The sequence below is a fragment of the Penicillium psychrosexuale genome, assembly GCF_028828465.1.
Source record: "Penicillium psychrosexuale strain IBT 29551 chromosome Unknown utg000001l, whole genome shotgun sequence".
Classification (NCBI taxonomy): Eukaryota; Fungi; Ascomycota; class Eurotiomycetes; order Eurotiales; family Aspergillaceae; genus Penicillium; species Penicillium psychrosexuale.
Window position 1 is genome coordinate 1,724,685 of NW_026643186.1, and position 14,072 is coordinate 1,738,756.

A 14,072-nucleotide genomic window follows, 5' to 3' on the forward strand; every position below is an offset into this window, starting at 1 on the left:
AAATTCGCAGAAAGAACGCAGCCCAGCGACCAAGTCTATTACCAGATGGCTCTTCTAAGCTTACCCTATGATAAGGAATGGCAAATAGAAGACCTGGACAATCCGAAGATTTTTATGATTGCTCTGCGGTTAGTATACAATCGCATTCGTGGTGTTAAGGTACTGCACCTTAGGACGAGCATACATATCAAGTATGATAAAGTCAGTACCGGTCAACTGGGCCGGCTTGGGGAACTCTTCGAGCGGGATGGGGAGCAGCAAGATGAAGAGTTTAAGGAACAAATTCGAGCTCGGATTACGCGGCCGGCAAGGTAGAATGATGGTTAGAGCAGGTAAGACCAAAGTACATTTTCATTAGGGCATTAAAACTAACTTATAAAGATAGGAGTGCCTCGTTATAAGGTAATAGGGAAGGGAATATGGACCTGCGGATACCCTTTGCTTTTTGCTTTAATCGGGAGTTGGGGAAACAAACAGAACCATCTGATATGGGTTGGCACGTGAGGAAGTTCACGATGGCTATTGAAGGAAGAAAGAAAAAAAAAAGTATTTTAGTCTTTCTGCTGGATGGAAGGAGGTTGGTAGTATCATCGTCGTGGGCATTGGCCCCGACAGATTTCGGTCTGTCAACTAGTAACGTTACTTTGTATATCCCCGAGAATGAAGAAATCAGAAGCATTAATCAAGCATGTGTATCATTATAAACTTATCCCGGTAAAAGTATTCATAGAACATGGAGTGTGATTGGCGTTGTCATAATATTTATTATACCCTTGTATTGCTTTATGCGCCCTTCTACCGATCGTCTACCGGCGGGCGTATATTCTGTATACCGCTTGGAAAATAGGGAATGGGACAATGCCGGCTCGGGTGAACAATTCTCCTGCTCAACCCGCGTTAGAAAGATTACTGTGATCTAGTTGCCTAATAGTCGCCTTATCTCTGCGCAGCTCTCTTGCCATTTGCGTCGCGTATAGTTTACCTCCTTTTGCTGAGATTTGAGATCAGGGGTGAACCACCGTTTTGCGTACGGAGGATCAAAGTGCCATAAATTCTGTCTATGACGGGTTGAGTTTCGCTTATTAAATTAATACAAGAGGACTAGTTAGAGAAGGCTCAGAGAATGTGGGGGGAAAACAAAGAAGCAATCAGACTCCAAGCTGCTCATTGCTCCCGTCTTCTAAGTATATGGGTACACCGCTTGCTATTTATGTCATACTGCCAAGCTTTCTTATTTTAAATATTATTTTCCAAAGTTTATTTTTTACCGCTTTGCCCTCCTGAGACCAATGGGACAGCTCTTGCCCCTAACGGCCCAATGCAGAAGACTTCTTTTCACGAACGCATTTAATAGTCTTTAAGGCTTAACTGCAGTGTTGCTATCCCTCGAACACCTCTTGACACTACATCCTTGTCCTCTGCAACCCCTAACAATGCCTAAGCGCAAGCACGAATCATGTCCACCCCCACCGCCCCGCTCCTCAACCCGCCCCCGCCAACCGCGTCGAATCTCTCCGTCCCAAGGGACATTTTGTTCAGAGCCTAGCTTCGCTCAGACTGAGGTCGAGAAGACCGAAGATGGCTGGAATGATCTTAAAGCTCGCACGCATGAACGACTCAGTCGATACGAGGTCACAAAGGAATCCGAAAAGCTGCAAGACTGCTTTGGGGGGCTGCTTGACTGGCTTCCGCCAGGAGGAAGAGACTCTATCGCGCACGATATTCTCGATGCGGAATCTGACGAGATGCTCCTGGCTACCTATGAGAATATTCGCACTTGTCTCCTCCAACCGAGTAAGTCCATGCAAACTTGGCGTGAATATGTGACTGACCTCGCATAGTTAAAGCGTCTGGCGGAAAAACACCTGCCCCTGTTGACTCACCGCATCAAAAAAGACGTGAGAATGCTCAAGCCGTGTATGAGGTGATTGAGGAGCCGCAAGTGCGAGATTCGGATTTCCGCAAAGGCTGTCTCGAACGTGATAGAGATCGTTGTGTGGTGACAAAAGCCATATCGTTCGACAAGGCGGAAGAAACAGGGTCGGCGGAGGATGTTCTACAGGGGGATCTCGAAGCTGCGCATATCATTCCCTGGTCGTTTGTTTGGTTTGCAAGCTACGACCCCATGGTACTTTTCCTAGAGCCTTCTTGTTGAAGACTACATACTAATTAGAGCAGAAAGGTGCAAGCACCATCTCGAATATGTGGGAAACCCTCTACCGATGTTTCCCTGAGATACGCACAATCATGCGAAATTCCAGAATCAATGAGATCGAGAATGGCCTCACGCTTCACCATTCTATCCACCGCGCATTCGGTCGCTTCCGATGTGCCTTCGAGCCGATCGTGCGTCTGTGTTCTAGCCCTGGAAAGTGGAAGGGTTCGTTTAGGACTAATTATCGACTTAGGCCAACGCTCCGCATACGTACAACTTCGTCACCTTCAAGCGCTTCCCCACCGAAATGAACCCATTCCTCCCCCACCAGGTCACTTTCGTAGATGCATCCCAGCCTGAGTCAGAGTCCCGTCTTCCACACCCGGTCTTGTTAAACTGTCACTATCGACTTGCGAAATTTTTCCACGCGAGTGGGATGGGCGAGGTCATTGATAAAACTCTTGACCGTTTAAAGGAACTTAAGACTGGTTCAGTCTTAGCTCGTGATGGTACTACTGATCTGGGGTCTTTGCTTCGATACGCGGTCTGGGAATCTGTCACAGTTTAAGCTGCAAGCCGTATGGTTTGGCTAGAACCCATCGAGTCGTGGCACGAAGCCCTGAACAGGGGATGGACTCGGCGCTAGACCAGGTTCCCTGCGGGGTGCAGAATCATTGTCGCCAACTCGGTTGAGCTTTTCCCGGCTGTCACTCTTCTCGCTTTTCCTTTGACACTGCTCTATAGAGAAACAAGTGACCTGAGAATGAGAATGGATGAAGTGCAGCTTCGATTGAGATGATCTAAAATGATGATCGTCCCTGCGGACGTGTGCCGACACTCCCACCCACCGTGCCTTGGAAGGCAAGGCGCTTTCCTTCCACATCTCCCTCCAGATGACGCGCCCTTTTTCCACGGCGGCACCGCCCAGCACCTCTACTCGTCCCCGCGCTATGGAGATCTCGAAATCATGGTCCCAACCTACCCAGGCCAGGCCGAGAAGCGCACCGAGGAGACTGCAGCCGGGTTGGAGAAGACAGATGGGCTGAATAAGTTGGAGGTGGGGCGGAAGTTATTCGCCCATCTGCTTTGCAGCGCGACGATGGTTGTCGCCGAGGTGTGGAAGATGCCGATTCCAGTACTCAGATGAGTCCTAAGACGAATGCGTGGAAAGAGGATTCACGAGACGTAGAGTGTCAAGGGTGAGAGTGTGCTTGAGCTGGGCGCTGATGAGTTACTACTATCTTTCGTACTAGTATACAAATCCCTCCAGAATCCTTGATCGTCAGGCTCACACTTGATACAATGTAGACGCCGCTCTCCCCTCCCTAATCTGCGCCCTAGCCAAAGCATCCACCGTCGTGGCAACAGACCGCCCCTCGCCCGCCCTCTCAGGCGCAATAGCGTTCAACATGGACTACAACCTCTGCAACCGAGCACCAAGCACCAAGATCTCCGCCCACCCCCACGCATAAGGGCGAACTGACCGACTCCTTCACACAGCAATACAAGGGCTCGTTTACCCAGATCATAGTAGCGGAGAGTTTCGCTCGCAGCAGAAGAACCTCGCGCGCACCATGCAGTGGTTCCTCGCGCCGGGCGGGAAGGTGTGGGTTGTGCGCGGTTTCATACAGGGCGGTTCTTGTGGTGGGGCTCTGAGAGATGCTTTCTGAGAATGGCTTTGTGGTTGAGAGGATATTGAAAAGGAATTTGGATTTGGTCTTAGGGGGGAAGGGGCGGGGCGGGGGGTTGTTCAGGAGGGAATGTATCGGTAATTCAAATAAGGCAAATTAACATACGGAAAAGTCGTGTTTGCTTCTGCAGGTTGGCCGCAACAGCAGAGAGAGTGTGTGAGAGAATGAGAGACGATCTAAATACATAAAGGATGCCTGCGGCAGCAGGCATCAACACAGGCATCAAACATCACCACATAAGATTCGTCACAGGTTCTGCGGAAATTGAGAGAGAGAGAAACTGTGAAGATACAGCAAGAAAAGTAGGAGGGGATAAGGTTTCAAAATCACAGGGTGGGTAGTAAGGTAGTAATTCGGTTACCTTGGAGGAAGGTGCGCGCGTCGGGAAGAGAGCCTCCAGGTGTGGGATAGGATTGCTGCACACTGCGAGCAAAAGCATTCGTGGTTCAGCATGCTCATTCGTTCCCAAGGCCCACTAAGTTCCGCCAGAGCGTAGAAATGGAAAAATTAAATCCCGACACAGGCTGTCACTTGGAATGGAATGCAATAACTCAATAGGATGGCCTCGACGCCAATGTTGTTCGGATACTATGTCAATATAGTGGAGAGGCGTGTCGAAAAGCGCTTGTTCTGTGTTGCGTAGTAGATCCTAAAAATCGCCTAATATCACTGCTATTTTAAATGATATCGCTCTTCATATACTAATGTAGTCTCGTCGGACGTCTTGTTGATCACCTGAGCCCTCTTACGGTCAGCCCTAGGGATATGGCCTTATTACGCAAGTGATGGTTGGATAACTATAACGGCATTGACCTATATATGAACCTTAAATCGCCGCTAGGCGATTAAGGCCCTAAGTGTAAGATTACTCAAAGATTCTTGCGACTTTTCAGAATTGTAGTCTGGCTGGTATATTAGAACGTCGAAGTGTGGAGGCCACCTTATTGAACGGTCAGAATGACGAGAGTCCTTTGACCCCGGCAGAATCCCTCAGTCCTCAGAACCGTCTTGGACCCTTATCCCGGCCGTCTTGGCCCGGAGTCCGACGTGGATGTCGGCTCCGATCAGGCCGCGATCGGGACTGATTTAAGCCCTTCTTTGAGTCCCCTGTCTGAAGCTCTCCAAGATTCAGTTTTGTGTTATTAGTACATGCCAATTGACACATTATTGTTTCGCTTCCATTACGCTACTCTTTTGTTACCAAACTCTCTACCTGATCAACTGGCATTGCCCCACTAGACAGCCTTTACAGCTGTCTTTGACGCTCGCTATTGCCGCATACCTTCAGCATGTAGAAGCCTTTAAATTAACCGTTCTTAACCTTCCAATCGACGTCTGCGAGTAGATCTTCGCATTTCGAGGTTATGATGCATTGTTGACGCGCTTATGCTCTGTAAGCACTGTGTATTTAATCATGGATAGACTGATATGCGAAAAGCGCTCATGGATCTGACGGTAGGACCAGCGAATAGCCTTGAGTTCGCATATGCGAGTGCGGTGTATAGGGGTCGAATTCCTTAACCCTACCCATAGTGATAATAGGAGGGATAGAGATAGGAGAGGAGTCCAGAGACTTGATCCGGTCTTGTATTAACGGGGCGTCATTAATCTTATCGACGTCTCGATTTTGAAATTCAAGTTTGGCAAGAGCAATTCTCTCCGGTTGGATTTGGCTGTAGTCCGGGGTAAAGTTAATCTGTTCCCCTGGTGGTTGCTCTCGAATCCCTATCTAGCGAAGCCTAGACCGCCGATATATCTATAAGAATAGATCGAGGCCACGTGGGATAATCGGATATTAGACAACCATATAGATAATAAGAAGCTAGCATTTAGGGACTAAATGTATTCTTACCCAGGGGTTATATCACGATTAGCACTTGTAGAACTCGTACCTTCCCGTTTAGGATTGTACCGTTGGTCGTTCCTTCTCGTTTACGCAAGTAATCGTACCTTCCTTCTAGGTTAAGCGAGGATAGGGCTTTGCCCCCGAAGGGGTATAAAGACCCATTTGTTATTTTACGTTTTGTTTTCTTTTCTTTTCTTTCTCCATACTTGATATTCGTTTAGCAATGCACTTCTTCCATTAAAAGAACCTGGCACGTAACAGTCTATATACTATTATTACTAGTTGATATAATAAACTTTTAATATATAGGTAAAGGTTCCGTAGTGACCTAGCTTTATTAAATAGGTATAATAGTAGAGAATCCGACCGAATAGCCATAGGTTCTCTTTAGATATATAATAATCTATAGAAATATTACTTACTAAACTGATAATTAGATATTTCTAAAGAATAATACCGAGTTCTCTACTTGAGGTAGTTGATAGAAATGGCGTAATATGGTATAGCTTTTATATAGAAAAATAAGTACCGTTGCCCTCTTAGTCGGCGGTACCTCGCCGCTACTATACTCTAGGAAACAACTACTTAGGCTGCCAAGATTCTAGGAAAAGAAGGAATGCGAACCAAGAAAAGCAAAAATAAAAATCCATAGAACCGAAAATGAAATAAATCCGATGTTTTCTCTGGTCTTTCATATACTTTTAAGATTGAGACCTAAAAAAAAACTTAGTAAGGTTTAAATAAGCTCGGCTGTCAAAAAAATCGGGCTAATCATAGTAAAATGGTGGTGAAACAGCGGAGATCAATCAACTAAAAATCAGTTCATGATTATTGGTCAGTACTTAGATACTCTCTCTACAAAATCAACAGCCTCGTCCATGGTTCAATTAATATAGATCAATATTTGATCGGAACACTTTTAATTTACTCTTAATGATCTTTTAACTGCAAAGAGATATTGTATTGATTAAATTTGAAATTTGAAATCATCACTATTTACTAGCTACGTATGGATGCCAGATTTATAGAAATCAACTAGAGATGCAAGGATCGATCTATTCGAAGACCGTACAAGACCGTACTCACCCTGAAGTTAAGCGAAGTTACTGAGTTACTGAGTTACTGATCTGCCGGATCGAAGTGTCCGCATAACAAAAACCAAGGTGATATTAGGGGGTCTAATGGGTTCATTTCTGGTCGACACCTACTTCCTACTTCGGCTTCCCACCCGCCATTTCCCACTGTTTAACACTATTCACCAGTGTGTTCTTCCACCAAGAGCGTAGCCTATATATGTACCTATGTAAAGAGAAAGATATGTGTTATCAGCTAGAAATTCAGGGCTTGATTCATTAGGATAGGCCTCTTTTCGCGCCGGAATAATTCAGAATATAATCAAACATTTCAAGGCCTAAGAGACAAATCTCAAACGCTAATTATACACTATTCTGATATTGGGACAGACACTCCTTAAAACCAACAGTGCCACTAGTGCCAGAATGTGTTACCAGCAGTAACTCGTCGCTCAAGGATCCATTCAACAGGGATGAGTGCTGATACCTGTCCAGACGTTTGGACAGCGCATTGAGTCACCCTGCGCCTCTTGTTGCCGTCCCGTAATACAGATACGAATATCAAGGTGTGTTGTATGGCTTAGTATACTGGTGAGCTGTTTGCCTAGGCATAGCTCTCTGTGTTGTGGTGAAACCTAGACGTGCTGTCAACCGAAAAGCCTAGAGTCAAGCCAAAATTTCAGGGACACCATGGGATAGGAATACGACATGCGTATTCCAAAACGAGCGATCCAGAATCCATCCACATCATACACAGGGTTAAGCCAAAAAGAAATTGATATTGTCCGACAATTGGATATCGATGAACAGACACGCAAGCGCATTCACGCGACGAAAGAAAAGATAACCGAGAGTATCTACATTATGCCTTGATATTCTCAGGCACCTCGGGCTTGACGTCGGTCGTCACACGAATGAGATTTGCGACCACTTTCTCGCCGTGCTTCTTGCCGGCTTCCTTGATCTCCTGGAGCTTGACCTCGCCTTCCTTGTCGGCCTCGGCCTCGGCTACCTTGTATCCGCTTGAGTGCTAGTGAGACCAGTCAAATTAGCACTGTGGATGCCTCTTGTTATGACCGCCATTTAGGAATTGTATCTCACCTCGGTCTCGAACTTCTTGTACTCCTCTTCCTTCTGCTTCTTGTATTCTTCGATCTCCTTCTGGGCCTCTGACTTGGCATCCCTTATACGCTGGGTACGGTCTGTAGAGTTGCGAAATAATTAGTTCGATGGTGCGAATGACGACAGGTAAGTTTGTATTGCGTACACTCTCTGGCTAAATGTAACGTGACGTATTAGTGTTTGTGATAGGCAGCGATGAGGGGTAAGACACTTACCTTTCTGCACAATCTTCTGGGCCTCTCTCTCGGCCTAGCAGTCCCATGGTTAGTATCTCCACGATGCGCTCAACATACAACGAAGACCTACATCGAGGAGGGTCTGAATGCCCGCGGAGTTCTGAGCCGACTGTTGTTCACCGTTAGCAGCTGGCCACCAATTCTGAGACAGATTGCTCACCATATTTGCTAGAAACCTCTCGGCTTTGGAAATAGGGTAGAAGGGAAATAAGGCAGGACAGGGACGATTAAACGGCGAGTCTGTAGCTCCGAGCCTAGGTCGATCGGAGCCACGCATCGCCCCCCAGAGCGGTGGGGGTTCTGCCACCAAACGCCGCCCGGTGATCTGATAATCCCGGAATCGTTTTGATGAACATCTGACAGGCCAAAACATTGTTTGTGACCATTACCAGCCGAATCTCTGCGTCGAGCCGTGCTCTCACATATCCTGCAATGTCTCGCGCATCAAAGTTTACATTGGCAGCCACTGGCCTCGGCACAATGGGTATTGTCTGGTTTGTCCACTGGGCACAAGAGGCGGATAGAGCGGTATGTTACAGCTTCTCTTCCCTGTTTCTGGTATATACTTACGTTGTTGGATGCTAGGCTATGCACAGAGGAGTCGAACGTGATATGGAAAAGCAGCGTGTCCGACTAGAACGCCAGGCCGACTTTGAAATGCAAAAGGCCCTCGAACAGGAGTATCTCAAGCTCCAGACGGTACACAGCACCACCGGCGACTCAAAAACAACTAGTCAGAACACGAGTCCAGGGTCATAGTGTAGATATGACTGTGTATATTGTGCTGCGTTCGTTTGCGGGATCTAGTCTGCGATTCGGACTGGATGCGCTCGGGCTATACAATGAATCCAATGACGGCCAGGTCGCTGATGCATGGGAACGTGGAGTTAAAGTTGTATGAATATGCGCTGTTGTACAAATATTTGAAAATGTGGTGTATAATATACCCTCATCTGTATCATATAACATGAAATCGTCTCTCTACCAGTTTGGGCGTCGTCTGGACGATATCTTGTAGTTAATGCTGTAGTTTCCAAGCGATCTTGGTTCTCTTATAATCTCGAACGGACCTTAAGGCCTGTAATATATACACCGCTGTAGCGACAATAATCGAACGTTCTGTTGTGATTATGGTCTACAATACTCCGGTGCCATGTAGTCTAGTTAGACGCTTAAATGTTCTTATGTAATCTATCAGGTGCTGCGGTCAGTCGCAGGAATGTTCTCATGAGATCGGCGACATCGCTTCTTATCATCAATATACACCGGCACACCTTTGTGGGCTTCATACGCACCATGTGGGCAGTGGACCGTAAGTATCCGTACGCAACACAGCGCATTTCCATGCGTCCTAGAATAAGCGAGCTTTGTCTTCAAATGATTGGATCGATATCTATTTATAAACTAAATTAATTGGACATTATTAGTCGGTATAGACGGGGTGTACCTGAGTTACCGAAAACGGAATTCCCAATCCGGAAGTACGAATTCATACAACTCACGAGCCTCCAATCAAGCATTCAATTCCGAATCTGGCAATAGTCCCGGCTGAACCTCAAGGAAGCATTTATTTTTCATCTTCCCACCCACACCCACAATGAGGAACAAGCCTAGCACCTACGCGGTGATGACGGCTATGATTCCACACCAACTGGCATTCAAACAACGACCCTTGCACATCGTCCTGATAGTTCTATCAGTAATATGTGTTGTTTGGGTCACAGCCAATTCAGTCAATTCCTTTTCTATTCTCGAGTCGGAAAATGCTCCCAGTAACAAGTTGCAAAGGGTCGCCAAAGTGTCCATGCTATACGGAGAGACGAACCATATGTACGAAAGAGCGCTACAAAGCCATGAACGCCATGGGAAGCAATGGGGATACCCCATGCATATCCTGCGGCAGGATATCTCGGTCGGATTTTGGAACAAACCGAGCTATCTGCTATCCTTGGTTGTCAATGAATTGACCAAGCCAGCCGGCGAGAGAATGGAGTGGTTGATGTATGTCCTTTCTTTCTTTGTATATGCTTGAGAATGCTAATTCGCGCAGGTGGGTAGACGCAGACTCGATTATACTGAACAATGACATCCCCGTGGAAATCTTCCTCCCGCCGTCCGACCTGAAAGATATCCACCTAGTTGCAAGCCAGGACCAAAACGGCCTCAACACGGGGATTATGTTCCTCCACGTCCATCCCTGGATGATCAGTTTCCTTACCGAAACATTGGGCTACCCTCTTTATCTCCCTCAGATTGACCTTGGTCGATCTGCTGACCAAGAAAGCATGAGACGTGTGCTCAACAAAACGACGGGGGGTCCAAGTGGACAGGGTTACGCAGATGGAGTCTCCTATCTGCCACGACCGTGGATCAATACCTATGAATGGGACTGGGCCTATGAAGGCAAAAGAGGTGATCTGCTCGTGCACTTCCCGGGTCTGGAGGAGCGCCGATGGCCGCACATGGCCAAATGGTTGGATATTGTCGAAATGACTCCTGAAAAGTGGAACTTGCCTCTTGAGGAGACTGGATATCTCAACAAGACCTCAGTGTATTGGTCTCAGATTCGAAGTGCGAAGGAAAGTATCAAGTCTGCAGAGAAGAAACTGCAGTCTGAGGAGGTAGTGCCTGGAAATACCAAGGAGGCAGCCGGTGCACTCAAGAAGGCATTGCGTGAGAAATCAGATAATATGGAGCTGGTACAACAGCTGCTCCAGGATCTTAATGGCTTGATCGGGATGACATAACTTTTTTTGAAGATTCTCATGGGATGTGGGAGGTATACTTGTATGAGCTTGTTTGAAAGGTCGTCTCATTGGATAGGATGGTTTGAAATCTAGATCGATTTTAGTAAATTCTCTTGCCGGCTTAATCCCCCCGGACCTTCGTTTTCCTATACATTGTCGTTAATCCGAAGACAACCTTTCTAAAACTTCTTGGCCTTTTTTCGTCCAAATCTGGGTATTTTCTCAAATGATGCAAATCCGTCCAGAATTCCTTCGCATCCTCATGTCCATCGCCATGTACAGCCATACGCTCTCGTAAAAGCTTTTTCCACTGGGCATCCTCCTCTGTCCACCCCCAAGAGGCTGAAACGTACTCATACCAAATTGGGTAATATGCAGCAAATTCCCAATCGAGTATCCCAGCCAGCCTTCCGTCTTTCACCATAATATTGCCCAAATTGAGATCACAATGGGTGAGGACGTAGGGTTCACATTTAGGCAGCCGTTCCTTCAGATTTACTAGGGCTCGTTGAGGGAACGACCTTGTAGGTGGATCGTATAGAGTAAGACTTGGGGCATCCCAAAGCTCGATGTCAGAGTGGAAAGGTCCATGCGGCTCACTGTCAAAAAACAGTAGGCCCGGAAAACAAGGAGTTTAATCAACATTTTCTATAGGTACTGACTTGAGGAATCGTAACTGCTTTCGAATTCCAATAAATTCATCTGCGATGGCTATTTTCTGGGTATCTGATAACGAAGACCAGGCCTGTTCGAGCGTTTGACCTTCGATCCGCTCTAGAAGTACAAAGTACTGCCCGTTGCCGTCGACCCAGTCACGCAATATCTTTGGAACCGGGATATCGGGGTAGGCTGCAAGGTGCTTCAAGGTGGTCACTTCGGTTTTTGGACCTTCATCGGGGCGTTCTTTCAAAATAACATCAGACCCAATCGACCATGTTCCCCGCTTGCCGGCGCCATAAAAGAGTTTAAGGTGGCTCGAATAAGCGCAATTTTCTTGCTGCTCGAGCGTCCAACCACATGCGACGCAACATTTGGATGATTCTGCGGACATGAGGAAACTGAGAAAAAAATTTTAAAAAATATTTACATATTAAATCTTTTTTAACTGACCCCCGCAATTTCGGCCCGGTTTCCAAGGTTCCGATACGGACCATACGGTATCACGAAGGGGTATGGAGACATTATGTCTGATTCAAATGGGACCTTCGCTTGGACAACTAAGGGATTAGGAGCTGCGCTGTACTTTCATCGATTTCTACCGTTTAAATGGAACTGCGAACTAAAGAGACGGCAAATTTGGTCAAAAAAATTAGAATTCAGAAAAAGCAGCGTCGGAACCCTGGAAATATATTCGGAGAACTTTTTGTTCAATGGCATAGTACGAAAATAAGGACCAGATCAGAAAAAGGCGTGCTTAGTCCCTCCGAGCAAAAAGCGGCAAGAGGTGAGGACTCAAATGGATGAATTGGGTGAGATAAGTCCTACTTCATCGAAATTATGTCATTTCAATCGACTTCCATCCATACTATGTCAAATCTACAGATCGGAAACTCCGGAAATGTACCATCCCCATGCCTCGTCCAAGGTCAGGACTCATGTTTCCTCGCCGAATAACCGCTATTTTTACTTCGAGTCTGATCGTGTGTGCGCTGCTTTTGGTATACTCCTACTTGAACAGTGTATTAATCGATCAGCCGTCCCAGTACGAGCCCACGCAAAGCAAAATGTTGAAGTTGAGGACTGACTCTAGTATAGGAAGCACTTCCTATGGACCGTCGAAAGCCACTTATACTCCTCCACGGTCCGCAAACTATACAATCCCTACATACACCCCATTACTAGAACCATATTTATTGGCCGCACAGGGAAAGCCTTCTGGGTTGCGGAGCCATTGAGGTTCACCGAACCATTAGGAAAGAAGATCCTCATTTTGGACGCCGATAGTCGGGATCTTGATGGCCCTCAAGGTCTTTTGAGCAAGGTTCCATTGAACGCGACTGGACTTCCTCCGGATATCAGTGGAAGACTCAACCATTACATGTTTGGTAAGTAGTCACACTTCTATCTGTTCCTACGATGTGATTGACTAGCATAGCAATGATCCATGGCTACGACTACCGACTAGTTCAGATCCCCAGGGCAGTCGGGCGAAGTGGAACATGGATCAAAGTCACCGCCATCAAAGAAGCGTTGGAACACTACGAATACGTTGTATTCATGGATGCAGACGCCATGATGCCGTACCCCAATCTACCCATGGAATGGCTATTCAACTACTGGGAGATCACTCCGGAGACTCTGGTTGCCATGGCGCTCGATCCAGAAGCACCTCACAACCTTGATTGGAACGGCCGGACATTTCTCAACACTGGATTTATTATTGCCCAGCAAAGCCCTCGCACCCATGAACTCTTTGAGGCGTGGGACGCTTGTCCCACTGAAACGCGCTATCCAGACTGCGCTAAATGGGGCCGGGAATGGCCACATGAGCAATCTGCATTTGGGAACCACGTCAGGTATGAATTTAACAGATCGGAGGACATTCGAGTCCTATCTTGTGCAGAGGCAAATGGGTGCCCAGGGGTCGCAGCTACTGGATGTGTCGGGGAGTTGGTGAGGCATTATTGGGGTGACAAGAGGTCGCTGCCAGCTGGTGTAGGGGATGCGGTCTTGCAGTACTTTTTGCCGCAGTTGCATGGGACTTTCTATCACAATTCTCGGACTTTGGTGGTGAATAGGACTGAGCGTGCATTTGTATGAAGATTATAGAAGGGAACGACGGATCGTGAGATTATCAACAATGGAGATCATTTATATCTAATCGCGTGGTATACAATAAATATATAATACTTGAGAGTCACTGAATAGATCAAGTACTTTCAGTACTTTTGGGGTGCAAATGTACGATAGGTTCTTTTGTTCCTTTCTAATATATTTAGAGATGTACTAAGTGCGACTTCTTCCTCAAATAACAAGATAATAAAATTTTTAGAGAGATGGAGCTGTTTATAAGTCAATCTTCGCTTTACCTCGGGATTCACCACAAGGTATCATACTAATTTATGAGCCTGTCCTATATCAAATCAACCCGGCACATATAACGAGGCCGGCTACTCTCGGAGGCCGGTAGTATTCCGGCCTCCGAACGCTAGGGAAGTTAAATCTGGGCTTATCGTCCAATCAGAGAGCGGGATATGGGGAT

At 46.7% G+C, this 14,072-nt stretch overlaps 8 protein-coding genes across 8 annotated transcripts; 6 read left to right on the forward strand and 2 right to left on the reverse strand.

Annotated features, from left to right (window-relative positions):
• Positions 1–45: 45 nt before the first annotated feature.
• On the forward strand, positions 46–315 carry N7518_000652 (SNF2-like protein; the record flags this gene model as incomplete). Its single annotated transcript, XM_057181580.1, has 1 exon — positions 46–315. One exon carries the CDS (start codon positions 46–48, stop codon positions 313–315), a length of 270 nt encoding a protein of 89 aa, XP_057046930.1.
• A 1,118-nt stretch (positions 316–1,433) lies between these two features.
• On the forward strand, positions 1,434–2,723 carry N7518_000653 (HNH endonuclease signature motif containing protein; the record flags this gene model as incomplete). The annotated part of the gene is made up of 4 exons (XM_057181581.1): positions 1,434–1,794; positions 1,842–2,128; positions 2,179–2,346; positions 2,409–2,723. 4 exons carry the CDS (start codon positions 1,434–1,436, stop codon positions 2,721–2,723), a joined length of 1,131 nt encoding a protein of 376 aa, XP_057046931.1.
• A 237-nt stretch (positions 2,724–2,960) lies between these two features.
• On the forward strand, positions 2,961–3,302 carry N7518_000654 (uncharacterized protein; the record flags this gene model as incomplete). Its single annotated transcript, XM_057181582.1, has 1 exon — positions 2,961–3,302. One exon carries the CDS (start codon positions 2,961–2,963, stop codon positions 3,300–3,302), a length of 342 nt encoding a protein of 113 aa, XP_057046932.1.
• Positions 3,303–7,627: 4,325 nt separating this feature from the next.
• N7518_000655 (uncharacterized protein) lies at positions 7,628–8,496 on the reverse strand (the record flags this gene model as incomplete). The annotated part of the gene is made up of 5 exons (XM_057181583.1): positions 7,628–7,795; positions 7,867–7,967; positions 8,103–8,136; positions 8,194–8,232; positions 8,284–8,496. 5 exons carry the CDS (start codon positions 8,494–8,496, stop codon positions 7,628–7,630), a joined length of 555 nt encoding a protein of 184 aa, XP_057046933.1.
• Positions 8,497–8,555: 59 nt separating this feature from the next.
• Positions 8,556–8,882, forward strand: N7518_000656 (protein PET117; the record flags this gene model as incomplete). Its single annotated transcript, XM_057181584.1, has 2 exons — positions 8,556–8,651; positions 8,709–8,882. 2 exons carry the CDS (start codon positions 8,556–8,558, stop codon positions 8,880–8,882), a joined length of 270 nt encoding a protein of 89 aa, XP_057046934.1.
• Positions 8,883–9,720: 838 nt separating this feature from the next.
• Positions 9,721–10,870, forward strand: N7518_000657 (glycosyltransferase family 34 protein; the record flags this gene model as incomplete). Its single annotated transcript, XM_057181585.1, has 2 exons — positions 9,721–10,124; positions 10,174–10,870. The coding sequence occupies 2 exons, from the start codon at positions 9,721–9,723 to the stop codon at positions 10,868–10,870; spliced, it is 1,101 nt and encodes a 366-aa protein (XP_057046935.1).
• A 121-nt stretch (positions 10,871–10,991) lies between these two features.
• N7518_000658 (aminoglycoside phosphotransferase family protein) lies at positions 10,992–12,024 on the reverse strand (the record flags this gene model as incomplete). The annotated part of the gene is made up of 3 exons (XM_057181586.1): positions 10,992–11,469; positions 11,533–11,928; positions 11,981–12,024. The coding sequence occupies 3 exons, from the start codon at positions 12,022–12,024 to the stop codon at positions 10,992–10,994; spliced, it is 918 nt and encodes a 305-aa protein (XP_057046936.1).
• Positions 12,025–12,594: 570 nt separating this feature from the next.
• On the forward strand, positions 12,595–13,630 carry N7518_000659 (uncharacterized protein; the record flags this gene model as incomplete). The annotated part of the gene is given in 4 exon segments (XM_057181587.1): positions 12,595–12,671; positions 12,713–12,915; positions 12,966–13,386; positions 13,402–13,630. 4 exon segments carry the CDS (start codon positions 12,595–12,597, stop codon positions 13,628–13,630), a joined length of 930 nt encoding a protein of 309 aa, XP_057046937.1.
• Between the last annotated feature and the right edge of the window lie 442 nt (positions 13,631–14,072).